General features: G+C 50.4%; 11 protein-coding genes across 11 annotated transcripts; 8 read left to right on the forward strand and 3 right to left on the reverse strand.

The window, feature by feature from the left end:
• Nucleotides 1–1,040: 1,040 nt before the first annotated feature.
• On the forward strand, nucleotides 1,041–2,390 carry A1O9_06773 (uncharacterized protein; the record flags this gene model as incomplete). The annotated part of the gene is made up of 1 exon (XM_013403720.1): nucleotides 1,041–2,390. The coding sequence occupies one exon, from the start codon at nucleotides 1,041–1,043 to the stop codon at nucleotides 2,388–2,390; it is 1,350 nt and encodes a 449-aa protein (XP_013259174.1).
• A 1,793-nt stretch (nucleotides 2,391–4,183) lies between these two features.
• On the forward strand, nucleotides 4,184–4,741 carry A1O9_06774 (uncharacterized protein; the record flags this gene model as incomplete). The annotated part of the gene is made up of 1 exon (XM_013403721.1): nucleotides 4,184–4,741. The coding sequence occupies one exon, from the start codon at nucleotides 4,184–4,186 to the stop codon at nucleotides 4,739–4,741; it is 558 nt and encodes a 185-aa protein (XP_013259175.1).
• A 206-nt stretch (nucleotides 4,742–4,947) lies between these two features.
• Nucleotides 4,948–6,066, reverse strand: A1O9_06775 (ATP synthase mitochondrial F1 complex assembly factor 2; the record flags this gene model as incomplete). Its single annotated transcript, XM_013403722.1, has 2 exons — nucleotides 4,948–5,982; nucleotides 6,031–6,066. 2 exons carry the CDS (start codon nucleotides 6,064–6,066, stop codon nucleotides 4,948–4,950), a joined length of 1,071 nt encoding a protein of 356 aa, XP_013259176.1.
• A 190-nt stretch (nucleotides 6,067–6,256) lies between these two features.
• Nucleotides 6,257–7,159, forward strand: A1O9_06776 (uncharacterized protein; the record flags this gene model as incomplete). The annotated part of the gene is made up of 1 exon (XM_013403723.1): nucleotides 6,257–7,159. One exon carries the CDS (start codon nucleotides 6,257–6,259, stop codon nucleotides 7,157–7,159), a length of 903 nt encoding a protein of 300 aa, XP_013259177.1.
• Nucleotides 7,160–10,440: 3,281 nt separating this feature from the next.
• Nucleotides 10,441–11,574, forward strand: A1O9_06777 (uncharacterized protein; the record flags this gene model as incomplete). Its single annotated transcript, XM_013403724.1, has 1 exon — nucleotides 10,441–11,574. One exon carries the CDS (start codon nucleotides 10,441–10,443, stop codon nucleotides 11,572–11,574), a length of 1,134 nt encoding a protein of 377 aa, XP_013259178.1.
• A 1,161-nt stretch (nucleotides 11,575–12,735) lies between these two features.
• On the forward strand, nucleotides 12,736–13,095 carry A1O9_06778 (uncharacterized protein; the record flags this gene model as incomplete). The annotated part of the gene is made up of 1 exon (XM_013403725.1): nucleotides 12,736–13,095. One exon carries the CDS (start codon nucleotides 12,736–12,738, stop codon nucleotides 13,093–13,095), a length of 360 nt encoding a protein of 119 aa, XP_013259179.1.
• Nucleotides 13,096–13,635: 540 nt separating this feature from the next.
• Nucleotides 13,636–14,424, forward strand: A1O9_06779 (uncharacterized protein; the record flags this gene model as incomplete). The annotated part of the gene is made up of 1 exon (XM_013403726.1): nucleotides 13,636–14,424. One exon carries the CDS (start codon nucleotides 13,636–13,638, stop codon nucleotides 14,422–14,424), a length of 789 nt encoding a protein of 262 aa, XP_013259180.1.
• Nucleotides 14,425–15,316: 892 nt separating this feature from the next.
• On the forward strand, nucleotides 15,317–16,975 carry A1O9_06780 (uncharacterized protein; the record flags this gene model as incomplete). Its single annotated transcript, XM_013403727.1, has 3 exons — nucleotides 15,317–15,441; nucleotides 15,493–15,620; nucleotides 15,684–16,975. The coding sequence occupies 3 exons, from the start codon at nucleotides 15,317–15,319 to the stop codon at nucleotides 16,973–16,975; spliced, it is 1,545 nt and encodes a 514-aa protein (XP_013259181.1).
• Nucleotides 16,976–17,217: 242 nt separating this feature from the next.
• A1O9_06781 (uncharacterized protein) lies at nucleotides 17,218–19,248 on the reverse strand (the record flags this gene model as incomplete). Its single annotated transcript, XM_013403728.1, has 1 exon — nucleotides 17,218–19,248. The coding sequence occupies one exon, from the start codon at nucleotides 19,246–19,248 to the stop codon at nucleotides 17,218–17,220; it is 2,031 nt and encodes a 676-aa protein (XP_013259182.1).
• A 1,921-nt stretch (nucleotides 19,249–21,169) lies between these two features.
• Nucleotides 21,170–22,018, reverse strand: A1O9_06782 (uncharacterized protein; the record flags this gene model as incomplete). Its single annotated transcript, XM_013403729.1, has 1 exon — nucleotides 21,170–22,018. One exon carries the CDS (start codon nucleotides 22,016–22,018, stop codon nucleotides 21,170–21,172), a length of 849 nt encoding a protein of 282 aa, XP_013259183.1.
• A 1,885-nt stretch (nucleotides 22,019–23,903) lies between these two features.
• On the forward strand, nucleotides 23,904–26,669 carry A1O9_06783 (uncharacterized protein; the record flags this gene model as incomplete). The annotated part of the gene is made up of 2 exons (XM_013403730.1): nucleotides 23,904–25,641; nucleotides 25,708–26,669. The coding sequence occupies 2 exons, from the start codon at nucleotides 23,904–23,906 to the stop codon at nucleotides 26,667–26,669; spliced, it is 2,700 nt and encodes an 899-aa protein (XP_013259184.1).
• Between the last annotated feature and the right edge of the window lie 11 nt (nucleotides 26,670–26,680).

The raw sequence follows: 26,680 nt of genomic DNA on the forward strand, positions 1-26,680 counted from the left end.
GAGTACTGTCACATTCCCGCCTGGGGCCTGGAAGTCTCCATAATTACCGCCTGGCATATGATTCAACAAGAGCCCCCAGCAATAACAATCCGGCGAGTCTGGCTGCCCGTTTAGAGGACAAGTTGCCAGTACTCGGTATGTTACTAGGCAGATGGTATGCTCCGTACCGAGTACGAGGTACCGACTACTGTACTTCGCTGGTTCGGCCGATTGCCGGGCTTTAACCTGCCCCATGTACCCGTTTAGTGCCTGCGCCCTCTCAGCTGGGTACTACTTCGGGCTCAACCACGCCTCCTCATTCCCATTCCTTCCGGCCTTGAGGAATTAGATACCACCACTATAACAACCTAATTGCTTAGTACAGGTCGTAGGGTTGTGCTCTATCTCACCTCCGCAAGTCGTATTAAGCCGCTGCCTCATCGTATTATAGAGTCAACTTCACCTGCACCTCGCTTTCTTGAGTCTTCACTATTGCTACATTAATCGTAGTGCTCTTCTCATCACCTTGAACTACATTGGCTACCTCGACCCTGTTGTTTCGGCCCACGCTATATTTAGATCTATGCACAATTCCAACAGCCATCGACCACCCTTGGGCCTTCACGCTACTGATCGGTAGTCATTTCACTTCCCTCCCAACCAACAGCGCCCAAAGGCACCTTTACAACCGGTCCTGTACACAATCCATCTCTCTTCTCCGCCATACACCTTATCCATCCTCTCCCAACTAACCGCGTGCTGCGGTTCCACCCAGCCCATCCTATCTCAACCTCCCATATCTCCATCTTTATCCTTCACACGCCTCCCGCTCAGTCTCGACACTCGCCTTTGTCGCAAATCGAACTAAGCGAATACCCACCACCAAGCGCCCTCCCTTCTAGCCCTTCTAACTAGCCGCCCTGTTCAGCTCAATTGTCCTGCACACGCGCTCCTTCGTTCAAAGACTCGACCCTTCTCCTCGCCCTCTCATCGATTACAGTCCTTTCTTTGTCACCTGCCATCTCTGGCGACCGCTCTTTTCGTCCTTTCTGTCGGTCATCATGGCCACCATAACGGCCTCACCACCTACCATGTCACCGCCGCTCGCTGCGACAAACACAACAACATCCTCATTACCTCCCTTAATCACAGGCACCCCCACTCCTCGGAGGACAAGCTCACAGAGACCAACCTCCTATGCCGAACGTCGCATGTCATCCTATTCCACAGCTTCAAGAGGCTCTCAACCTAATCATCAATCGCGACCCGTCTCCCACGTCTTCCCTGCCTTTCACTCGAGTCTCCCTTACACGTTAGTGAGAGACTTTGCCTACTTAACAACCCATCCCTTACATTATGGCCCGCCTCCTATACCATCAGGCCTGTCTACTCCAGCCAGCGAAACCAGGAGGCTGTCCGATCCGGCCGTCTCGACTTGGGAAGATGGAAGAGGACAGTGGTCGGCAACACCGCCCTGGATATCAGAAGTTAGCCAGTCCTTAACTCAACGCGATCGCTTACCGGCCATGACATTCAATGATGGTGGTCCGCCTTACAGCGAGGACGATGATATTCAATCACCGATTGTCACCACCAGTCGACATAAAAAGCACAAGTCTAATGAGAGAGGGCGGTCACCCGGAGCAGCAGGTCCCAACCCTGGTATTCTCGTTGGGGCTGCAGGCCATCAAGATGAAATGAATGGACCTGGCGAAGCCGTGGAGACCTATGAGAATCACAATCTGCGGTTTCCTCGACAACCTCAACACCGGGACTCGAACTTTGCCAAACCTCTACAGAGAAATGCGTCACCAGTCATCACCACTGAAGAACCCATGTCAGAAGATGACGGTTCAGAAGTCGGTGATGATGCGCGCTTCTCCAAGGATTATTCCTTTACAATCGCAAGTCCGGACGAAGAGATGCACGGGAAAGCCGTCGCACTGTTCGATTTCGAAAGCGAGCATCAAAACGAATTGGCGCTGAAAGAAGGACAGATAATTTTAGTGTCTTATCGACATGGCCAAGGCTGGTTGGTAGCAGAAGACCCAAGAACTGGAGAGAGTGGGCTTGTACCAGAAGAATTTGTCCGACTGGTTAGAGACATTGAGGGTGGCCTCCACGGACTCAACTCTGTTACTCTGGACAATGACAGCAATGCAGATAGCATCGCCAGTCCGATATCTGCCGAACCTAGCTCCATGACCACGCCGACTGCCAACAATCACGAATTTCCACATCATGCGTTCAAGCCTAGCACTGGGAGTATCCCAGGTGAAAAGCACCCACCTGTACAGTCCAAATTCAGCACCAGCAGTCGAGATTTCAGTCCGTATCCCCTGCCTGGTAAGGGAGATGATAATAACGCTACGACACCCACGGCTGCTGGTCCGACTGAAAATCCAAGTTGACAGTTATTGCACCTGGCAGAAGGGTCTGCTCCCAAATATCAAATGATTATTCTCTAATGTTGTATGAACAATGGCTGACGAACAAAATTATTCCCCCCGGGTCAGCATCTAGATCGGAACATTCGATTCCGCTACTCTAGTTAGATGAAGAACTCCAATACAATCTCAAACATATTGTGTCTACAAAGTATTGTGGACTACTACGATACAAACTTTCCATTGGAATCTGACGTCTTTCCCGCAGCCGTGTAAGACCCTCGTGATTTCATTGAGTTCTATTCTAGCTTTTTGACGTGAAATGCGCCTGTGATCTGACGGGCCGTACCCAAGTCAAATCCTCTATTCTGGAATCACATTATGAAAATATGTTGTCGAGTCTTAAACTCCAGCCTTCTAAACACCAACAACGGTACTCTTCAACAGAGAAGGTTATGATAGCTCATCGAAAAACAAGAAGAAATTCCAGGGTCCTCTGATCAAATACAGCAAGATCACCCTGCTGGCGAATGTTGGCCTGTCACAAGTGCTATTCATTATTGACCGATTGGGAGATCTCGTGCATGTATACCAAGAACTCTGCGCCTTGTTTCACACATACGGAGTATAATCGGTCAAAAGGACAGTATAAAACTCTGTCGACGTAGAGAGAAGGGATCAGCAACATCAACATTACTCCCGTCTAAAATTGCTCTTCCACTACTGGCCCACGACCATGTACTCGTAGGAGGATCTGGCACAACCCTCAGCGCCAACCTGTGTCGTGACTCGTCATACCTCGGCGCCCCCTGCTCGCTCAACCAGCCACATCTTCGCCCACCATCGGCATTCCTCCGATTCGAACAAGCCACAGTTGCTTCCTCCTTCCCTGTGGTCGGTGCTGGTTTCTAATGACGTATGAGGCTGATAGAGCCGATTACCACCTCCTCCCACGGACGGTTAGTTTCCTTGGATTCCTGAAGATCGAAATGTCTTCGAGTCGTTTAGCAACTGCCTTAGTGTTAAGCCTTCCTTACCATGAGTTGGTTCCATTGGTGTGGTACCAGCGATCGTCCTCAGCCCTGGCAGTTCCATGTTTTTCGTGCATATCTTTGCGTGGCTCGTTTTTCGTCGACAATCGTCTTACTGCTGACTAGCCCTCTCAGGGCCTTGTTTTCTCGCTCCAGGTAAGCTACTTCGAAGCCCAACTCACCTAGCAAAGTCCCTGCATTCATAGCCAATGCTCTCTTGACCCGTTACGGTAATGAATGAGCTGTACAGTGGAGTGGGAAACGTGTGCACCGCCACAATGAGCTGTTGAGGTCCAGAAGGTGAGATGACTACATAATATCCTGCTCAACGGCTTTTTGGGAGCAAAGTATACTTTGCTATGCGTTTAGGTTTTTGGATGGCTCTCCTCGTCGTCGCATCGCTCATGTCTGTCTGATGAATTGGATCTGAAACAGGTACTACTATCTTCAGTAGGCTTCCTACCACACAGTCTTTCCGAAGTATAGCGAGATATCGTCCCAGTCCTATCGGATTTGATAGCATATCGTTGGAGCAGAAGTCCTCAACTCTAGCACCGATTTGGGTTATAACGATATCATAGTGATTGAGACCGTATCGTCTGTCAAATACCGAGGACCAAAGAGCTACAGTATCTGAAGAGTCACAAGGCGCTCGTTGAATTGGCCAGAAAATATCTGCAACCAGCCAGTCTCTTTTGGTCCTGTCAAAACCAAAACCCCTAAAGCCCAACAAATAAATTATTTTTAAAGAAGGGCCAAGAAAATACACTCGAAACCTCACTCAGGATGCGCGTCCCGCTATTCAAACGGGTGATCATCGCGTTCCTGAACGTTCTCTTCCCACCACTGGCCGTGGCCCTCCTCTGCGGACCAAACGAGGACCTGATCTTCAACTGCCTGCTATTCCTCCTGGCCGTGATCCCTTCCCATGTGCACGGCTTTTACATCTCCCTGACATACTTCAACCGCAAGCGTAAGGTGCGGCGTGGCGTGTACCCGGGCGGGCCGAAGTCAGGCATCTGGTCTGAGAAAGTCAACACCGGTGGCGTTGGGCGTAGGGAGGTCGAGAGGTTGAAGTACGACAAGGAGGAGAAGAAGAGACTCGCGAAGTCCGCCTCTCGCGGGTCTGGCGGTCTCGGGAGGATCCTCAGCAGTGGGTTAAGTTCGCCGACGAGCCAGTCGAGTAGGGTGGTGGAGGATTGGGATGATGGTACAGCTGGGTCGATGAAGGATTATGAGACTGGAAGTGGGAGACGACACCACTCCAGCAGGATCATGCCCCAGACGAGCCATCGCGCCAGAAGGGAGAGGCCCAGGTATTACGATGATGATGTCGACTATTAGTATTGAGTCTGGGCGTTGGTCAAAGACATCAGGGCTGGAAAAGTGGTCGATAGCAAAAAATTGGGGAACAGCCGAAGGTGTGTCCAGGTTCACTTGTTGCTGCAAATAAGGAACCCTGTCTTCCGCTTATAGCGATGCCTCTGGCTATCTATCAATAACAACAATTGAAGTTTTCGCACAATTACATACCAGAGCGTACTATCCATCTATCTCTGTCCACTGACTACCAGAATGGTACTGCCTAACTGCCGCCTTAGGTCCTCATTCTCCACGTCATGTGTGTCTTCTACTTCTCCCCACATGCCTGTCTGCCACCGGACTTCCAAACTGGCCGCTTCGGCAGCCTCCTCAATCCCAAAGCGCTTCTCGGAACCATGGCGCTGCAGATCCCGGAACTCCTCGCTCCACTCAACCAGCAACCTCGCTCCAACGAGCAGACTCTTGCCGGCGAGCACCGCACGCTCCAGCGCCGCCAGGTCATACGCGGGCAAACCCGCAATCCAGCCCTGGATGACACTGCGAGTCATCTCAGACTGCCGGATTGGCATGATGCTGTCCTCGTCGAGGGTCGGCTTCAGCTCGACGCCGGGCCAGATGGTGGTGTTGAGAAAGCCGATGATCGGCTTCGCCGTCCGGATCTGGATCTCCCGCAGCGACTCTGTGCGGTCGACGTGCATCTCGACCTGCTGGGCGTTGTGCGTCGTGTGCTCCGGCGCCCAGCACAGAAGTGTATCGGTGTCGAGGTACCGCATCATCACCGCGATGATCTCCTCCCGCGCCTTCGTGTCCCCTCTCGCTTCCGCCTCGAGGATGTCCTGCGCCCGCGCCACCATCGAGGTCATTGGGATCTTGTGGTTTTTGAGGGCTTGCTGCGCCGACTCCAGTAGGTCCCATTCGATGGCGATCGCGTGTGCGAGCTGCGGCTTGGACCTGGGGACCGTGATGATCGATTTTTTCGGCGTCCGCACCGGTCTGCTGTCGAGGTACACTTGATAGCCCTCGGGGACTTCCTTGACGTGGGCTTCTTTCCAGAAGCGCCGTTTCAGAGGGCTTGTTTTCCCCGTTTGGGCTGCTCGAAGTTCTTTGCCTTTCTCAACGAGCTCGGCTTTTCGTCTTCTTTCTGCTATCCGGTCTCCATACTGCGATGATTGAGGCACAGGGGCGTGGGGAGGGGGCCCAGTGGCCGTGATGGGAAGAGCTGTGGCATTTTGAGTTGCTGTAGAAGAGAGTGATCGGAAAGACTGATTTGCTAGTGGCCCAATTGAGCGGGGAGAGCGGCTACAACGTACCGCGAACGACGCGGCACATATACTCGTTGCCTGCATGTTTGGATCTCTAGATTGCGATGGTAGCGAAGCCAGACGGACAACTGTTGAAGTGCTCTTGATGATGCACTTGGAAGTTGGAGGTGGATCGGATTTAACGCTGCCAAGCATTTGTTATTATCTCCATCGCGATTCCACTCGGAAGATTGATTTTTCTACAGCGACACCGCATGAAGATATTCCTCTTGCCATGGCGAAAGTCCCACGAGAGGTGGGTGGCTGTATAGCCTTGCCGATAAATCTACCGGTCAGAAAATCGTTCCCCGAACAAACAAAGCACTATCTTTACATTCGACCGCATGATCCCCAGATCCCAGATGAAGATGCACCAAGGTCATTATTCTTGGTCAACATCCCTGTCACTGCGACCGTGCAGACCTTGAGACACCTGTTTACGACGCAGCTAGAAGGAGGCAGAGTAGAAAGCGTACACTTCGCCGAAAAAGCTCCCGGTCAGACCAGCACTGCAGTCACACGTTCCAGCCGCAAGAGGAAGCGGATGACGGCGGAAGAACTGGAGGCTGGGCTGGACAAATACTCTCTCCCGAAGGTCTTCGACTCGGAAATCCACGGTACAGGCTCCACGGCTATTGTGGTCTTCGTGGATCGCGCGAGCATGGAACTGACCCTCAAAACCGCACGACGCGCTGTGAAGACGGGCGCTACCATTGAATGGGAAGATACGGCACAGTCCACCAGCCCTCGATTTGGTCTGACGAGATACGAACATCACAAGCACTTAAAATTTCCCTCGAGGAAAAAACTCTTGAGAAGCGTGAACGGCTTCATGACAGCATATGCACAAATGGAAGAGGCGCGGTCCAGAGAAAACACCAGGAAACGACAGATGCCGGACGAGGATGGCTTCATCACCGTCACCCGTGGCTCAAAGGGCGGCGCCCGCGCTGAAGAAATCAAAGAGCTTGCCGAAAAGCACAAAGAGAAGAATAAAGGTCTCGAGGACTTCTACAGATTCCAGATGCGCGAGAAACGGAAGGAACAGCATCATAAGATGTTGAGGAAGTTCGAGGATGATAAGCGCAAAGTCAACGAGATGAGGCATCGACGTGGCACGCTGAAGGTAAAGATATAATGATGTTTTTGGTGCGGATATTGACTAACAGCTTCCCAGCCCGAGTGACTTCTCTTAGGAACAAGAGCCGCCGTATGATTTAATGCCAAAGGTCGGTCAGCTCATCCCAAGCATGCATCCTTTTGTGATATGATGATGTCGCTGGGGCCAGAGTAGCTTTTTCTTGGTGTTCGGGTTTCAAAAACTCAAACCCCGATGCAATGTCTACACAAACCAGCCAAATTATCTTCTCAATTCTGTCTGAAAATTTGTTGATCAATGATTTCTGAACACATTCCCCCAGTTTTCGAGCTTGAAACTGATCTTCTAGTCTAGCAGCTCAGATAACTCACTCTTGCATTGTCGCCATCCTGTCTTGGGAATGTGCAACCAAGGGCCACTTCAACCAGGGGTTAGTTCAACCAGTGTACGAAATAATATCCATCATGTCGAATCAACCAGTTCTTTGATAAGCGACGGCTTTATCAGCCTTTCTATGATCGGGGTCCAATGGTTACATTTCTAGAGTGGGATACCTGCACAGATACTGTGCAAGTCACGTTCACAACCTCAGTGACAGTATATCATTACCAACCAAGAAATCTTTTGATATCTTATGGCGTGATTCTGAGTTGCAGCATCGCAGCCGTGATGGAAGGACGCATTACCTCTCAAGTGGACAACAAGAGGTACGATAGGTCGATAAGTCGATTTGGAGATTCGGTTGGTCCGTATAAAACGGGGCGTCTTACGAGGTTCTACGTCGGCCAGCCGTGGAAGAGGAAGCTTGCGGCGGTGATCGAAGTTATAGAGGGTATACTCAAGCTCAGCACTTATTCCGGATTTGATCGGTCCGGGCTCGCAGAAGGTGCTGATGAGCGTGCATCGCTTGAGACGGATGATACTGGGCTTGTCTTCAGACAACGACAATGGAAGTATTGACCCCTCGAATGACTAGTATGTTGAGTGGGGTCATGCATTAATGAAAGCCTGGCTTCCATGCAGGGCAGGCGTGCGGATGTAACGGGAAGGGCTACAAATTGGGGGTGTCAGATACGAAGTACGAGTACGAGTTCGCAATCCCACGTCTCTGACATCTAGAAAATCCAGTATCCTTGTCACAGAGACGCTGGATCGGGCAGGTTTCAAATTCGGGGGGAGGTGTGCTGGAGTCTGAGGTGAGTTTGGCCACCGAAGACCGCAAATACTTGGAGTTTACCTGCTTGCTTGAAGAGAATGGTTGAACGTTCACCGAGGACGAACCTGATTGCAATTTGGTAAATCAGAGTCATCCACTCCTTGCGCAATTAGCTCTGTTCACGTTCACAATTATTGAGTTATATGTGAGCTGGGGTGGTGCTTAGAGAAATCCTTGATTCCATGTTGGAATGTCCAGCTTTCAGAATATTTTCGCCGAAGAGTTGCATGACTTTGTTGTGGTTCGTTTGATTCTCTGGGAGGCCTTGTGGGGTGCAGGATGTAGGATGCATCAGGCGTTTATGCCTTGACCTGACTGGGTCGCGTGTGTAGATGTGGTAGTTCTTCAGGCAAAGTCTGTGGACAACCATCGAAGTGCGACTCAAGTTTGACATTGTTGGTGAATGGCAAACACATGGATTAGTGAATAGATAACCTCACTTTGTCTCAGGTTATTTTTGGGAACTTAAACGTCGTTATTGTCACGCTACTCTGGGTCATTCTTGTTGCTCATATGGCCGATTCTGAGATAGTGCGGATGACCGTAGCGCGGGATTCCGGATGGCGGTAGTACGAGTAGTCAACCTCTATTCTGCTTCTATTACTCATCCTTGTCAAATCGTGTGGGTTGCGGCTCGCGAGATCCACGATGCCCCTGGTTGGGTGTCGACTCGATGAACGTGCAGTCATCAATTATGGGATTAGGAGACAAAACAACAAGTCGAAGCCAGGTTAACCAATTTGACGTCTTCATGATGGAGAGGAGACCATGAACAAAACTAATCCCACTAATCCCACTAAGCCTCGGAATGTTGAGGATGGCAGTAATGGCAAGTTATTGGAAGAGTCATCACGGCAGAGTTGATGGATGGCGTGCAAAATTGCGCAGGCGTAAGGCAGCTGACTGTTCTAGAGGCAAAGCGGGTACCCATGGTGGAGTAGTCAAAGTGTACGATATACCGAGTATGTAGGAGGATGAGTCTTGTTAGCTAGATGATGGGTGGTAGCCGGGGTTCGCTGTTTTGAACAGTGGCGCGATTGGTCATGAACCCCTGGGTGTCTGTTCTCCATGGCCTCCATTTGGGGGAGACGACTCGGTATTCCACATGGAATATACACAGCCTCGTGGAGTTCGATTTAACTTATGTTCGGTCCTTTCATGCTCAGTGACAACGTCGATGGATGACAGGGTGGCGTGGTTCCTGGCTGAACCTCAGCTTTGGGCGCAATGGAAATCGGTCGCCGATAGATGGGTCTGAGATGGACATGGCTCCGAGGATACGAAGCTTACACCTCGTGAGACACCAAAGCCTTGTCTCGGAACTGATTAATGAGTAGCTAGCATGAGTAAAGAGCGTAGTATTGGGCGATGTGGTCTGTTGGCGGCTTTGTGTGGTAATGACGATGGCAGGGTCGTATGAGTGAGGGTTTTTGGTACGTTAAGATAGCCGGACAGTTGTTGCCAAAAATACTCCAATAGTTTTGGCATCACGTGGACTCCAGCCAATGAAACGGCCTGAGAGGCAAACAAGCAAGTGGCGCACCATTCCTGATTGAGATGCCACCATCACAGCGTCGGTGGCCATGTGGCAGCCGCGCTCGAGGGTCTTTCCATTCTCGGCCAGTGGAACATGAGACTATACCGAAGATGGCAAGGCGGCATCTGCGCCTTTTCTTGCTGCACGACTCAGCCTTTCGTTTCTGGACTTCTCCTCCCCGACTTTCTCTCGCGTTCGCCGTGGGCACAGCATCACAACACCTTCACGTCACACTCCGCTCGCCATCTCACTATTACCATCAACGTCCACACCCATCCAACCGCATATGGTCAGCAATGTCTCATCCATCACGGCCTTGTTGCCTCCAGGTATAAGTAATCCCCTGCATCTTCATCATGGTAGATCTATCTTCCTTTCCCATTATCAAACAAATAAAAACCCATCCAACCAACACTCGCTATCTTTGCATCTGCAAACATCACACTCGCTTCTCCTTGAGATACAATCGCTTTGCTCAGCATCTTCTTGTACCTGTCTTTACGATACATCCTTGATCAATAGCAAATCCCCTCGTGTCAAAGAAGAAAGAAACTCGAGAAACTCTCAATGCACACATCGCTCTCCTTGATCCTTGCTGCCCTTGCCGGCACCTCTGTGGCTCTCCCATATGGTGATGGCTGGACCAACGGCACTACTACATCTACTACATCTGCTGTAACAACCACATCGGCTTCAACTACTACGTCCTGGTATACCACCTCAAGCGCTTCCACCAGCTCTACCTCTTCAGTGTCAACCAGCTCATCCTCATCGACCACCAAGTTCACTACCAGCTCTACCTCCACCACTTCCCCTTATACATCTAGCTCTTCCACCAAATGGACCAGCTCCACATCTACTCCTTGCACCTCAACCACCAAGTCAACCAGCTCAAGTTCGACCACAAGCAAGCCCCATACGAAGACTACCAGTACGACTGTCTCCACTACAACTGCCAAGCCAACAACCACTGATATTTGGACTACCATTACAACTACCGAGTGGATTACGAAGACGTCATTTGTGCCTTGCTCGACTGCCATCGCAACTCAGTCTGGAACCACTTACTATTCTACTTGGTTGACCACTCAGTACTTCACCACCACCACATGCTATCCCATCCCTACTCATTACCCGCACCCACCACCTCCTCCGGTCACCACAGTGAAACCAACGACCGTCACAGTTCTTCCTCCTCCACCCCCACCCCCAGCCTCTAGCTGCCCCGCTGCTACTACCAAGACTGTCACCGTCACCATCACTCAACCTGCACCAACAGGGTCTGGATCTGGCACATACTATCCTCCTGGTCAATGCCATCAATGCCAAACTATCACCTATGTCGATGTCTGGGGATACGTTGTGACCATTGCCATTCCACCTGCTCCTAAGCCAACCACAACTACCACCAGCAGCGTGGTGATCACTACTAGTACCACTAAGCACCCTCATAGCAGCTCCACTGCTAGCTCTACCAAGTCGACAGGCACCAGTTCGACTAGCAAAAGCAGCAGCTCCAGCACTACTTCCACATCGGCAAGCTCTACAAAAACCACCACCATTGCCAGCTCAACCTCTACCTCGTCGTCATGGGGATCCAGTTCGACAACCACATCAGCTGGACCTACGACCACTACTAGTGTCACTACTACTGCAACCGGAACTGGTAGTCAAAAGCCTACCACCTGGGCCAAGCTGTAAACGAGAGCAACTCATCTCGGCCTTACCAACCTCAAAACACCTCCGATTATCACACTCATTTTCACGATGATGCGAAGAAACATTAACTCAGACCAACTGCACCAGACGCCATATTCAATCATTTAGGTAATTTAATGTTTTTAAAACGATATGATATCATCATTTGGTCAGGATGCATTCAAGCGCTGTTTTATTATCTGGATTAGTTGGAATTCTCACCACTAGGCATAGCGCGAGATCTGTATCTGGGAATTATATATGCATAAGGACTTACGATATTAACATGGGGAATAATATATATATCATAGTAATAAGCTAGAAGACATAGGAAACTAATTCGGAAAATACTAAGTACATAGTTCTAAATGCATGGTACTTAGTTAATGGTTCTCTTTCTGGGTAGTAGTAGTTTTGTCTTTGGTGGAGTGATGGAAGAAAATTCGGGGGGGGCGGCTCTTCAAGTAGTGATACAATTGATATGATATAATCTGCTTCCCCTCCTCTAGAACTCCAGGCATTAATGATACAATATGTATTTTTTCACGAAATCTAGTAATGTCTGGAGGTGCCACCATTGGGAATCTATTGGTATGTCATTACAGATCCAAGATTACTTACTAAGTACTACTTAGCAAGTATGATGTCCTCAAAATCTAGAGCAGAGAATTTAGACTCTACATGTGAGCAGTTGAGGGATGGCCACCCATACCCGGGCAGGAAGGTGCACATCCGCGTACCTGCTGTAAAATAGATAAAGTACACCTATGTACTTTGTAAGAAACTCTAAGCTCCTATGTACTTAGGTACATCGGGGTAAGATAGTACCTATAAGGGCCTGTGCCGCTTTTCTCGCTTTCCTCGTTTATCTCGTTTCCCTTGCATTTTACTATAGTACGCATCCTCGACAATTGAGATACTATGTACTCCTGCATGTACCTACGAGGGTACATACTATGTATTAAGTACTATACTATCTAAGTTTTAATAGAAAAAATTGAGTCTTCTCGAAAATTTGCTATATTAGTGATGGAACTACTAGTACTAGTTAGTATATTAGTACTAACTCAAATAAATAAGTTCTTGAGTCGTATTACTTAAAAATTATTAGATAAGTATCACGGCCAGCCCTGTGTTCTGGTGGAGCAGTCTCCAACCACAACAATGTATCCCAAGATGGAACTCACACAGGGCAGAGCCATGGAGATATACCGGGCACTTGGTCTCGCGGATGAGTTGAGAGGCCTGGGCGTCCCCGAGTCGGAAAGACTCGACGAGATCATCACGACCGGACTTGGAGAATCTGGCCACCTCATCACAACATGGAAGCGAGACAGTCCGTCAGAGATACGTGAGAAAAGCCAGGAGCAAAACGATGGGACTTTTCCACGTGAACCTTATCTGCGCTGCCATCAGATAGCGGTTGAGAAATGGTTGAAAGATAAAATCTCGAAGCAAGATAAGATCAAGAGTTTCTGGGGTTGGCGATTTGTAGGGTTGCAGGAGGGAGAGACAACAGGGTGACCAGTGAAGCAGTGAACGCCGAAGGGAGAAAGCTGAAAATCATCAGTGATTATGTTGTTGGTTGTGATGGTGCACGCAGTGCAGTCAGACGCTCTGTCGGCCTCGACGGTCCAAGAACTGACCTGTATGTATCAAGTCCACCCCGAATGTTTGAAGAGGTACAATGACTGACTGACTCCCAACTTCAGAGCGGTCAACATGGCCTTTATACACTTCGAGTCGAGAGATTTCGATACATTGCGATCGCAGGGCAAGTTCTGACATTCCCTATCAGTGGATGGCTCTATCTTCGTGGATCAGGGTGACGGATTTTGGACTCTTCATAAGATGCTGCCTCCCGGAATCGATGACGTGTCGGATGCAGACCCTTTCCTTGTCATCGCTGCTTCACTGGCTGGCTTGTCCGAACCAGTCCCCGTAAAGGTTGATCGGATTCTCGTTCGGGGCAAATGGAGTTCACATTTGTCTATCGCAACTAGGTTCCGGTCGGCAAATGGTCGAGTCTTTTTGGCTGGGGACTCAGGTGAGTAGATATCCATGATGCATGATGGCACCCAGCTCATGAACACAGCGCACCCACTATCCCCCATGGGCGGTCATGGCCTCAACACCGAAATTTGCGACGTGTGGGATATAAGCTGGAAGCTCGCCGCTGCCTTGTCAGGATGGGGCGGGCCACAACTCCTGGAATCGTATGATACTGAGCGAAGACCAATTGCGCACGCGAATGCAGCAATGGTGAACAAGGCCGCAGTGGAGGTTGGGATGCCATTGTTGACTTCAGCTCAGCGCATTGGAGCCAATATTCTGGTAGCAGACGATGAGACAGGCCGGAAAGCTCGCGACGATCTTGGTCTAGAGACTGATAAAGGACACTGGCTCCACGATCAGACTGGTAAGATACTTGGGTACCGCTATGTCTCTCCGGTCGTTATACAGGACGAAGAGGCGGGTGATCCTCCTAAACAGGAGGACGAAATCACTAAATACATTCCGACCACATGGCCAGGTGGCCGCCCACCTCACGTATTCCTGGTCGATGGCAAAACAAGCATCTTCGATCATTTTACGAAAGGCTTCAGTCTCATCGACTTCACACCGGGATGTGAGTTTGGCAAGCCGTTCTCGACAGTCTCCAGTGAATTGGGAATACCTCTGGAAGTTGTGCACTTGCCCCAAGAGCAACATGCCCGTGATTTGTGGGAACGAGATGTTGTCCTCGTTCGACCTGATGGGCATGTCGCCTGGCGCTCGTCCCGGTCTGGGGGACCGACTCCCACAGTTGAAGCTGTAGCAGCCATCTTGAGACAAGTTAGTGGAAGACTATGAAGTATTCCCTGGCGTTTAAAGTGATTGGGGTTTGTTCGGGATATGTTTGGTATGTGTCCAGAAATTGGAGGCCGTTAGGGTGATTTGGGGACTACGGTAGACTGTCCATCTGGTTGAGCATAATAGATAAGAATGCAAGACTGTTGGGCGTGATTGGCAAGGTATGCTGATTGATTTATCGCTAAGATAGACAATATTGATCCCAGGCTAGGAGAGAAGCATGGATCCGCAGTTTATCTGTATCTGCCAAGTGGAATCTCCCGCAACTGGATCCCTGGCCCTCGAGACCCATGTCGAGATTGCTTTCCGATGCACACGGGCATCGTTTGCAAATGGCCGAATTGGTCTCAACCTGTCGCACTGTCTCTATCTTCCGAGTACGGAAATGGCCTATCATTCTAGGCAATTAAAAGGCTGCTCTTCCTCGGCAAGGGCCACGGCAAATGATACTAACGGGTATCTGCACGCGTCAGAGGAATCCTTTCTGAACCATAGGCTTAAACCTCAATAAAGTGAAGGTGGGTACTCAACCCCAGGAAACAGGTGGCTATGCGTGCCAAGGTGGGGATTCCGAAGTGGTGCACCACATACCGGCCCAGCCTTGCCTCCTGGACTGGACCGACCACACATCATAACGTCCGGCGGGTTGAACAAGACGAAAGAGGTTGGTAGTATGTCCGCACGCTGCACCGAATCCACCTTGTAAGCGAGGACTCATTCCTCTACCGGCTCTTGGCTCCCCGGCTTTCCAAACCACTACACCGTCGTGCCTCAGCCGAAGGATGGGGGAGCGAGCCGGATGCTCCAGACGTCAAGACTATTAGAAAGAGTTGTCACTTCCCACTTCATCTGCTTCGAACAGAACACGATCAACTCGCTTTCCTCAGACAGTATGGCCAACATTACTCATCAGCCGAAAGAGACTCCTCACACTGCCCACATAGAAGCAGGGATGCAGAATATTAACGACATCTCCGAGCTCAAAGTTGGGATGACTGGCCAAGCGGCCACCGATGAGTAAAGAGCCCCAATCATTGCGTCTGTGGTCCTTTACTAAAATCCGTACAGGTATGGCCAACCACTGGTGCATTTCGACCCCGTCGAAGAACGACGCCTGCGTACCAAGATAGACTTCTACATCATCCCCACAGTGGCACTCCTGTACATGTTCTGCTTTATTGACCGCGCCAATATTGGTGAGCATTGTCTGTATCTCACAGCCATGATACTTGGTTACTGATAAGCCACTCACTCATCAGGAAATGCTCGGCTCGCCGGATTTGAAACGGATCTCGGCCTCAAGGGATATCATTACAACCAGGTCCTCTCCGTGTTCTACATTTCCTACATCGTCTTCGAGATTCCGGGCACCATGGCATGCAAGTGGATCGGACCTGGATGGTTCATACCCGCGACAACACTCGGCTTCGGTATCATGACCGTGGCGTTCGCTTTCGTTCGTGATATTCACAGCGCCTGTGCAGTGAGATTCCTTCTGGGCATCTTCGAGGCTGGAATGCTACCTGGCATAGCATACTACCTCTCACGCTGGTATCGACGTTCCGAACTCGCGTTTCGCCTTGGACTATACGTCGTCATGGCGCCACTGGCTGGTGCCTTCGGAGGACTCCTAGCCTCAGCGATTCTGACCCTTGACTCCTTCGGCAGTACGAAGCGATGGGAGATGATTTTCGCAATTGAGGGCGTCATCACCATCGGGCTTGCGCTCACTGCTTTTCTCACGCTCACCGATCGACCAGAGACCGCGAAATGGCTGAACGATGACGAGAAACAGTTGGCCATTGCGCGCCTTAAATCGGAGCGAATCGCCACGGTAGAGGTTCTCGATAAGCTCGACAAAGCCAAGATCCTTCGAGGGGTCCTTAATCCTGTCACGCTAGTTACCTCATGGATTTTTTTGCTGGAATGCATCACCGTCCAGGGCCTGGCGTTCTTCGCCCCGACTATCGTTCGCACGATCTACCCAACCGATACCGTGGTTCGACAGCAACTCTTAACTGTCCCACCGTATATCGTTGGAGCTGTTTTTGTCATTGCCTCCGCGCTGCTAGCGTGGAGGACTGACCGTCGAAATGTCATCATCACGTATAGCGCCATTCCCGTCATGGTGGGATATCTGATGTTCCTCGCTAGTAAGAACGCTAAGGTCCGATATGGAGCTATCTTCATTATTGTCACCGGTGCGTTCAATGGTGGTGCCTTGTGCAACGCACAAGTATCCGCAAACGTGGTCAGTGATACTGCACGCTCATCTGCGATCGGCACAAACGTAATGTTTGGCAATATCGGAGGACTGATTGCAACGTGGGCCTTTCTACCGTTTGATGGCCCTAATTACCCTATTGGCAATGGCTTGAATCTCGCGGCGCAGGCCACAGTGTTGATTTCTGGTATCGGTCTGGGAATCTGGATGACGAAGAGCAATAAGCAGAGAGGGCAGGGGGATGTCCATGAGGAACTTCGAGGCCTCAGCCAGACACAAGTCGCTGATTTGGATTGGAGGCATCCTGGTTTTCAGTGGCGCCCGTGAATCCATCATTGGTGCAGTGAACTTAATGGTTGCAGCTCTTGCAAGGTGTATGTCTCATCAATGCTGTTCGAGAACCGAAGGAAAGAGTTACTGCAGGGCACTCATAAGCGCAAAGCTAGTTGATATAGATAGATGACTTGCCAGTTAAATAGGGCCGTGTGCAATCAGGCCAAGGAAACATTTCGTCTGCAAAAGTTTCCTGGTCTTGTAGTGATTTGGTCATAATTGGTCATATTCGTCTTCTAGCGTGAAAGTTTCATGGCAGCAGAAGCTTTGGCCAGCGAATGCATCAGCCTAGTCAGATAGCTGACGATAGGAATACAATAGTAGTCGCTCTCATCCCGACTCGACAGCAGCCCGGCCATACTCACCATGATCTCCGCTGGGTCAGTAAGTGGTACAGCGCCAAGTTCATTATCCTTCCCATTAAAATTGCTGGCAGTGTATTTGCGTATACAAGCCGTCCCGGTCCCGAGAAGCATGAAGCGCCTTAGTTCTGGCACCTCTTCTCCATCGAGCCAGACAATAGGGGCTGGATATTCAATGCGATGAATTCGAGTAGCTTGCACTGCTTGGACGCCATTCTGGCTTGTCGCCAATAGCGTGTAGGCCCACATAGTGAGGCTCGCGTGGTAAACCATCACAGCGTGGAAACCACGCACATATTGTGGAGGACATTCAGCCGTCGCTCTGGCAATCTGGCCGGCATGAAACAGAGCACGTCGAGACTCGGGTAACTTGATCCATGCTCGAAGACGGGAAGCTGCTTTGCGGGCCCCTTCTTCTCCCTCGTTTCCTGCAAGCTGCTGGATGTCTTCGAGTGAGACATGTAGGTGCATCATTGCCAGCTCCAGCATCATTTTCACACTGGGATGCATTGAGAATGAGCCTTCAGAGAACCTCACAATCAGGTCCTCACCAGCAGCCACGAGCTGTTGGTGGGACGCACTCATGGTAGCAAGTCGTGAAACACTATCCCCTGGTGACAAAAATGGCCGCATCTGAATCGATTGCCATACGCGTAGCCAGAAATTAGAAACCATTACCCTCAGACTCATCTGAATGTCAATCTGAATGTTGTAAAGACTTAGCAAGCCTCCATCCTGCAGGCACTCTGGAAGCGTGATTTGAGGGATTGTCAGTTGACCCGGTCTTCTCAATATCTCCTGCCACCAAAGCTCAGCGGACTCTGCTTCCCAGATCTCTGCGGCACAGGGCATAGGCAGATTGATTTCCGAATAGGAGGTCACAGGTTGACGGAAGAGTGCCACCGAGGTTTGAACGTCTTGAAAGAGTACGTGATAGACGAGCCTCTTGAAGGACTCCTCTTCCGCCCATCTCCTCCATCGAACTTCAAGATCCTGATTCTGGTCTTCATTGTTTGCCTCTGATCGACCTTTCCACCTATTTCGAAATCGACCGCCTCTGCGAAGCATTGTGACGATATGCAGCGTGTAACTCTCTGCGATTTCGATTTTCCGCCGAGATGCACTATTGAGACCCACATTGAGCACTACGAGAAATGCCTGCATTGACCGCAGATCTCGGAGATTCCTGTTATCTTCTTCAAATCTTTTCGCTATCGCGAGTCGAGCGGCTTCTTGTAGAGCGAATCCAAGCTTGCGAACTTCAGGTCTTCTCGAGTCAGCTGCCCCAGCGCAAATTAATGCTCCTAGGAATTCTTCGCACTCATTCTCCAGGTCGATTGTGGGGAAGTGAATCCAAGGTGAGATTTGTCGACTATGTCTGGCTTTGAAATCGGCAAGGAGACAGGAGAGGAAACTCATCGAGGGGAAACGAGACACCACTTGGCGCTGTGCTCGAGGATCACACGTATCAAGGATCATCAGGAGCAGCTTATCTCGGCTCATTGAAGAAAGTTGCAGATCCAAGTCACTTTCTCGCGCTTGATGATCGTCGAGGGACTGATATCCCGGCAATGTGAGGTGGATCTGCTCCGCGACGCGGTTGTCTTCCATCGAAGGATCCCAGAGCCACATGGATTCCCTGAAAGCCTGCTCACCGGCGTTAACTGCCCTTTGCACTGCTGGAGTTTCTGTTCCGCCGTGACTATTGGTGAGCCGATTCATATCTCCTATGGTGCTAGGTTGCAGATGGGTAGGAGCGGCAGGCATGTGGCCAAATATAGAGGAGAAATCTGCAAATTCATTGAAACCAACATGCAGTACATCAGGCAATATGCCTGTGCTGCTTCCAGAAAACTGATTATCGGAATATTCAGCATTGACAATGTCGTGTAGAAAATTCCCCATTAGGACGTCATCAAATCCTCCTTCCAGATCAAAAAAGGGATTGGCTGATCGACTGTACATTACGTTACCTAGAAAAGTGAGTAACAACAGCGCAACTTATGTGGAATTACTCACTTGGGTCGCAGGTATCTGCCACTCCGGTAGGCATGTGGCCCACCTTCAGGGATAGAGGATTGTTGGACTCAATGTCCGTGCTCCTCGCCTGCCCACTCGGATGCAGAATCTCACTAATCTCAGCCTCTCTCCTCCCAAATGGACCATCCTGCTGTTGCGGTTGACCTTCGTATACCATTGGAGAGAGATTGTCAGTAAGCGGCAAGTGATCCAACTCCAACGTTGTATCTATACTGCCTTGTCCCCCCGTGGCTAACGAAGGCATCGATTTGACACAGGGAATTTCTTTCGACACGCAGCGCGCACAGGGACGAGCGTCGCTACACCGCAATTTTGCTTCGGCACAAGCCACGCAAGCAAATCTCGTTCTTTGATGGTTGCTGCCTCTAAGGATCCCTCGCTGCTGTCCCTCACCTTTGTGAAGGGTGCCATGCCTATTGAGAAGATCACTAGATCAGGTAAGCGCAGAAGCAGCATCAAGTGGTCTTAATACCGTCTCGCGAAACGTTTCCCACAGAATCCGCATGAAAACGGCCGCTCTCTTGTATCTGCTGCATGTTATATATTTGGCTATATCTCGCGAAGATGCTTTACTCACGTGTACGGTAATGACGCACGAGATGGTCCGAGCGAGTGTAGGTTTTCTTGCAGATATCACAAACGAAAGGGCTTGCGGATATTGCCTCAGCTAGTGTGCGCTGAGGCTCCTCCATTATTGGAGTCAAGGCTGGCAGATAATCCAACGTGCATCCAACGAATGAACTGATGCTTTGGCACGAGGTTCAACTAAACGTGAATGCTGTTGGCAGTCTAGCGGTAGGCGACGACACCGGCAAGCCGGGCTCGTTTCTAAATTCCAAACCCGCACGATAAGGTCTCACTTAACCCCGGCCTTGAGCTTTGCTGCGTGGACCATGATGTGCCTTATAAGTATTATGTGTCTAGTAGGAGAGAGACAGAAGGTAGGGATGAAAGTGAGCACGCGTTTTAGCTGCGCAGGTATCTCGTAGTGTTTTTGCAGTTGAGGTATTGCAAAGATGTCAAGAGTGGAGACGTGGGACATCAGGTGCAAACACTCCCCCGAAGTAGTGCCTACTCATCCTACTGAGTATTTATTTCAAGTTGATCACCTAAGTAAACCGAAGAGTCACGTGATAGGGCGAAATCTCGTCCCCACAGCGGCCACTGTCAAATTTGTATGAAGTTACTTGAGGGGTTTGCAACAATTCGCATCATAATAGTGTATGTAGGTGATTGAAGGTCCCATCGAGGACCCTGTAATATTCCTTAGAGGCCTGAAACAAAGGCGGATTCGCCTTTATTTTGCTCAAATTCAACAATTTCTCTTAGCCTTGTCCAGGCTCTACCTAACCGAATCAAGGGAGTACAAAGTAATGCCACTTGAAGGAATAGCGGGAAGCGGAAGTAGGGGCTAATATATACGATCAATCTGGAAATACCATTCCTACAAAAAGTAGCGCCGATTGTTGGTTTTATGCGTGAAAAGGGTCTCGTAGCTCGTGTGAAAGCAACGAAAGGAGTACTGGTTAGACATGAGTAGAAAAAGGCGCAACCTCAACTTGGATGAGTCTCCATAATCACGGTGCGCCATGCTGGCTTGAATAGAACTACAGAAGTAGTGGTGACATGATTTTCCGTCCCTGGAGTGAATAAATATGACATCCATAATCATAGCAATCGTAAATATATCGTAGCGGGTGAAAAGGGGGACACGAGCCGATCAAGATGAAGGGTTATACATGGCACCCAGATAGACGAGTATTGGGTGGTTGTGAGGGAGGTGATGCTAACATTTGTCGCCCGCGAGGTCCGATACTGCAGTGGATGGAAATATCTCATGATCTTGTGCACGAGACTTAATAAAAGTCTCTCTGCCACCCATCAGATTGCTCATGTTATATGTCTCAACAGAGCTGGTGATAGGAGTTCCAAGGTCAAATTCATCCGGGTCGACATCGTTGCCCACTTTCATCTCCACGGTTGTAAAAATCGAGACTTCGATATCGTCGGCCCACCGGACAGATTTTGGACTTGAGGCTGGACTGGACCTCCTTCTTGATCCGAAGAAGAACGACTGGGTGGTTGAGGGTTGAGATGGAGGGGTTTTGGAGAGCGCAGAGCGAAGGGGGGTTGAGCGGGACAAAGAAGAGGATGAGGGTGGTGGGGAGGACGGAGGAGTAGTTTTCGATTTTCGCACCGAGGATGCGCGAATCGTGATCTTCGTGGCTGGAGAGGTCGTCTTGGATGAGGGTGAAGATAAAACGAATCTTGAAAGCCTGGTCTCAGTCTGGGGACGGTACTTATAAGTAGGTGACGCCTCGTGAGTTGTTCCGTTCTTGTCTGAGAATAGTGTACGCCGTCCGACTTGGAAAGAAGAATCCCTGCGCTCGAGAATTGCCCATAAGGCACAGAAAACGCAGATCAAGGCACAGATCAGACAACCGAGAATGAGAATTGAGTATAAAATGCCCCCAACGAAACCACGTTCAAGGATTCGACGAAGACTCTGCTGGATCAGCTCGGCAAAAGAGAGTTGACCCATTTCAGGGGAGAAGATTTGTGGGATGGGTGAAGCCATTACATGGCGAATTGGCAGGAGGGTTGTGATGAGAATGGAGTTCTTGAAGGCGGCCATTTTGGCGATGATTGATAGTGAGAGATAGGGCACCAAACACAAATGCATCCTCGGAGACAGTTTTGTGTAGTAGAGGGAGTAATAGGGGGCTTGAGAAGATGAGCTATGGTCATCAGAAAGGGCGATGTCGCGCATTTTCTTTGACAGTTGTGATGGGGCGCGATGGTCGCGAAGGTCTGACCGCCGGAGGCGTGTTTGTCACTCTCCCGCTCAGCTGCAGTAAGACGAGACCAGCGCGTTGGGCTGAATGGGGCTGAAATGGAATGTGGCCAAATCCTGACAAAGAATGTGTGGAATCTCTTACCTGTTAACAAACTCATAATCAAGTTGTTCATTCCTTGTTGTTTTGACAAAGAATGTATGTTGAGATGAAGGGTTGAAGCCCTTGAACGTGGAGTACGGAGCACGGAGGATCGGTCCTCCGCACCTACTAGTAGTAGTCGTGCATAGTTAGGGGAAAGTAACTAGGTGGTTAGTTACAAGTACTCGTGCCCTGCAAATGCGGGGGCTAGGCACGGCTAGGATGTGAAAGGCAGGAAGGCTAATACCTTTGTTAGGAAGGTCACCTACTCGTACGCCGTGCGTAGGGTACCTGGGAAACTGTTAACTGGGGCAATTTAGGTACGGGCAGAGCTCGGGCGTCTCGGGGCATCCCTAGTTGCAATTTATCCCGGCTGTCACAGCCTCGTCATGGCAGAAGTCGATGGCGGGGATTGGGGATCTAGGCATGCCCATGTCTAGCCTACTATCTAGTACAGCGGGCACAAGTAATTACTCGCACGAAGTTTAGAGTGCAGCGTCCTGCTAGAACCACGCCTGAGTTACCGAACAGAGGAAGGCCGGCGAACAGGTCTCTTTGTCTCTTGTCGAAGGAGGCTGCAGGTTGACGTTGCCCGCGGCATGCATGCATGAATTGCTCGGTACCAGTCCCAAGTTCCCAACTAAATTTTAGGTGTTGTACACTCACTGCATCCGGTCCCTCTGGGTGCCTCTGCCTGGCCTGTTCATTACTCTCCCTATCTGGCGTGTCGCCCAGCCTCGTTTTTTCCTCCTTTGCTGCGTCTCTGGCTTCCGCTTTCCGGGCTGCATGTCCACCCGCCCTCTTCAGCAAGCCTCAGTGGGTTCGCCAGATGCAATCAATCCTCACGCTTCCCATCCTGCTGCTCCTCTCCTCTCTTCCTCTCCCCCCAATTCATTTCTCTCATTTCCTCCCCTTCATCTGTCCAATCCATCGTCATCCCCACCACCCCCGTCCATATTCCCGTCCACCCACCTTCCTCCTCCCAATCCATCTCTCCTCTAGTTACTCCGTACTTACTATACCCTTCCCTGTCCTGTCCTATTCTTGAAACGTCAGGCCAGATTATATCTGTCCTTCACCTTCTCTGTCCGTGCCTATTAGTCCAATACACTATCCTTCCAAGTAATTCGACACCTGTTCCCTCCTTCGACTGCGCTCCCTATTCTCCCGCCACGAACTTCGCCTCCTCGCCATTAACTTCCGCTCTAAGACCCGACCTCTCTTAGGCGACTCCCTCTGCCTGCGCTTGCCGCGATTTCATTCTCTACCTTGCTCACCACCTTCGACGACGTTTAATAGTCATCTAAAGACATTCCCGTCAGCGTTATAATCTCCAACTCCGCCCACGCCATCTAACCCCCCAGCCCTGCGCTGACCATCTCTGACATTGCGCCGGACTCCACCGACCGACGCCCGGGTCTTGCTGCAGCTGGCGTTCCAAATATTGAAATCAACCTCCATTTCTTCCAACCCTTCCCGCGTACTGCTGTCTCCCGTTGCCCATCGGCGCTCTCTCCACAATCCTGCCGTTGATTGTCGCCATGGGGAGAAGGCTAGAGTAAACCACCACAGTTTGCTTCTGCAATGAGGAGGACAACTGAATATACAATCGTGGGCCCTCCACGGGACCCTGCTGGTCAATCTCCTCCATCCGCTTCAAAATCTTTGCCAATCCGAAGGGACTCGAAGAATCTATCTGCCAACTTGCGCAGTCTCTATCGCATCTCTGCCCAACCTGGTACCGAGTCTCCGCCTTTTCAGCAACAATCTCAGCCGCCACTCTCTGCTGCTTTGCCAACCTCTCCTCAGTTGCCTCCTACACCTCCTGGCGCAAGTCATGGAGAAATTCCTACTGCCACCACCGCCGAGGAAGCTACTTCAGATGCTATGTTTAGGTCCGCTTTGGTGACGCCAATCAACCAGAACAGCCCGCCAACTCCTGACAACACACCTCCGCGTGAGAGAAAGCTTTCCTTTGCTCGTCCCTTCCTCGGCACCCAGCCTTCAATTGCTTCCACCCGAACCGAGTCCTTCACCACTGCTCAGGAAGATCTTTTCTCCGAATCCGAATCTGACGTTCGTTCGTTGCATAATGAGCGTGGCTTCGACCTGCCGACATCAACTGTGAATAAGTTTGGAGCTGTTCCCCCTAGGAATCGACACAACAAGTTAGGTCGATCTCCCTTAATTAATGCCTACGATCAAGATATTTCTCAGAGTCGTGGATCCGAACAACTCTTACACGACGAACTCAAAGAGGTCGACAATTCCAATCCTCTAGTTAGTGCATCGAATATTGGATCTAGCCCTGTGCCCATCAGCGCCCGTTCTCTTTCACAGTCTCCCGCCAATAAATTGCCTATCTCAATCCACAAGTCTGAGCCCAAAGCTTCGGGACAACAGATGTCTCACACAGACGCGGCACACGACGGGGTGAAACGAGGCAGAAGCCTGCGCGATAGGCTTCTCGAGGCACAGATACAGGATCCGTCCGCATCAACGGAGCGATTTGCAAATATCATTGGTTGGAATAACTCGGTGCCCATTATCGACTCTCCAGATGTAGCTCGACAAGCCATTGACGAGAATCGACGATTCTCAGGAATCTCTACAGCATCGACAATCGAAGCATATGTATTCGAACATAGCTCACTTCCCAAAAGGGCAAGCACGTTGCGCCATGTCAACAAGCATGAGTCCCTGAGATCAGTTAGCTCTCCCTTACCAACCTCCAATCGCAATTCTATGCATTCAAACTCGGAGTCGCCCCATCGCCTGGTCCATAAAAAGGCTCGCCTAAGTAATCAGAATCGTTGGAGTTTTGGTTCTGAAGTCTCGAGGTCGTACAGTCTGGCCTCAAGTGCGGTGCTTCCAAAAACAGAGATAATCAGAGTCGCTGTGATTCCTGAACGAAGCTCGTCATTAAGCTCATCTGCCAACAGCAGCAAAAGGGAATCTCTTTCCACCGAGTCCAAGACCTCCCATTCTCGCAAGGCTTCAGATCCTCCTCCAACCTCCTGGCACCATAAGAGAGCATTTTCAGAAGCACTAGACCGAGGCAGACAGCAGCAACCACCACCAGTCATACCTGTTCGAGCCTCTTCACTTTCTGCCCCGACCTCGAGGACAACTTCCCGGGCCAATTCAATTACATCCGAGCATCTCCGTGTTCGAAGACAACAAGCAGAGACTGACTTGCGCAAGACATTGGACAGGATGGAGTCCGAGCGCTTGGTGCAGAATTTAGAAGAGTGGAATCTGGGTGAACAACGAACATCTGTGGACAGCAAGACGGCTAACCGTCAACCAAGAAAATCGACAGGTCAGAGCACTGCCAGAAGTAATTCGCTTCCTACAACTTTCTTAACCCCGCCTGGTTACGCTGAAGATGCAGCTCAATATAACGCCTTAGGTTTGGTTGTTCCGGGTTCAACGGAATGGGCTGCACTTCGTCCTCCCTCGGTTTTGGACACACCTTTCTCACAGCCCTCGTTTCAGTCAGCCTCACCAGAGATCAATGAAGCCAGGGCAATCAATCTGTTTCCACATAACAATCATTCTTTGCAATTAATCGAACCTTTCCCAGTTCAAGAATCCAAAGCTGTACTGGAAGTCCAGAGACGCAATTTACCACAGGTCGAGGTGGATTCTCCACTCAGAAACCCCCGACGCCCACCGGAGCCACCGCAATTCAAAGTCATTCCACCTACACCAGGAGATGAACATGACCAGCGATTCGACTTTGATGCAACGCATGTGAATGGTCGCGTGGGTTCTCTAAGGCGTCCTAGAGGAACTCGACAACGATCGGAGTCTTTCATAAATTCAATCTCAAGAAACCTCAGCCTTAAGAATGCACGCAACCGCAAAGCTGACCAAGATCTTGACAGCAACTTGCATCCCTTTTGGCGACCGCGTGCCTTCTGGGACGACATCGATAATGCCCGCACTGAGCTTCCTGAGGAACAGTCTGCTAGCCGAGGGATTGTAAATAATTCCCTTGGTCTACCGCAGGAACGGACAGTGATCAACGGGCCTGCTTCATTGATCAGGCGCATATCGGAACGCCGTCGACAAAAGACAGGCGTAGAGAGACAATCCAGCCACGGTAGCCTTGCCAAAATCCGCGCAACTCGGCGTCTACACAAATCATCTGGTCATGGTCTACGTCTACACTTCGTCAGTTTGCGTGGTATTCACAGGAGACTGCTTTATGCTAAACAACGAAAAGAAGATGAGAAACGAGAGAGAAGAAGAGCAATGCTGAGGAAGAGTATTGGGGCCAATGTGATTTCTCAAGGAGATTCAAGGTTCCCAGCGAGTAACACCAGCCTTTCGAGAGACATGTGAAACGAAACGCA

The sequence above is a fragment of the Exophiala aquamarina genome (genome assembly GCF_000709125.1).
Source record: "Exophiala aquamarina CBS 119918 chromosome Unknown aczIA-supercont1.5, whole genome shotgun sequence".
Lineage (NCBI taxonomy): Eukaryota > Fungi > Ascomycota > Eurotiomycetes > Chaetothyriales > Herpotrichiellaceae > Exophiala > Exophiala aquamarina.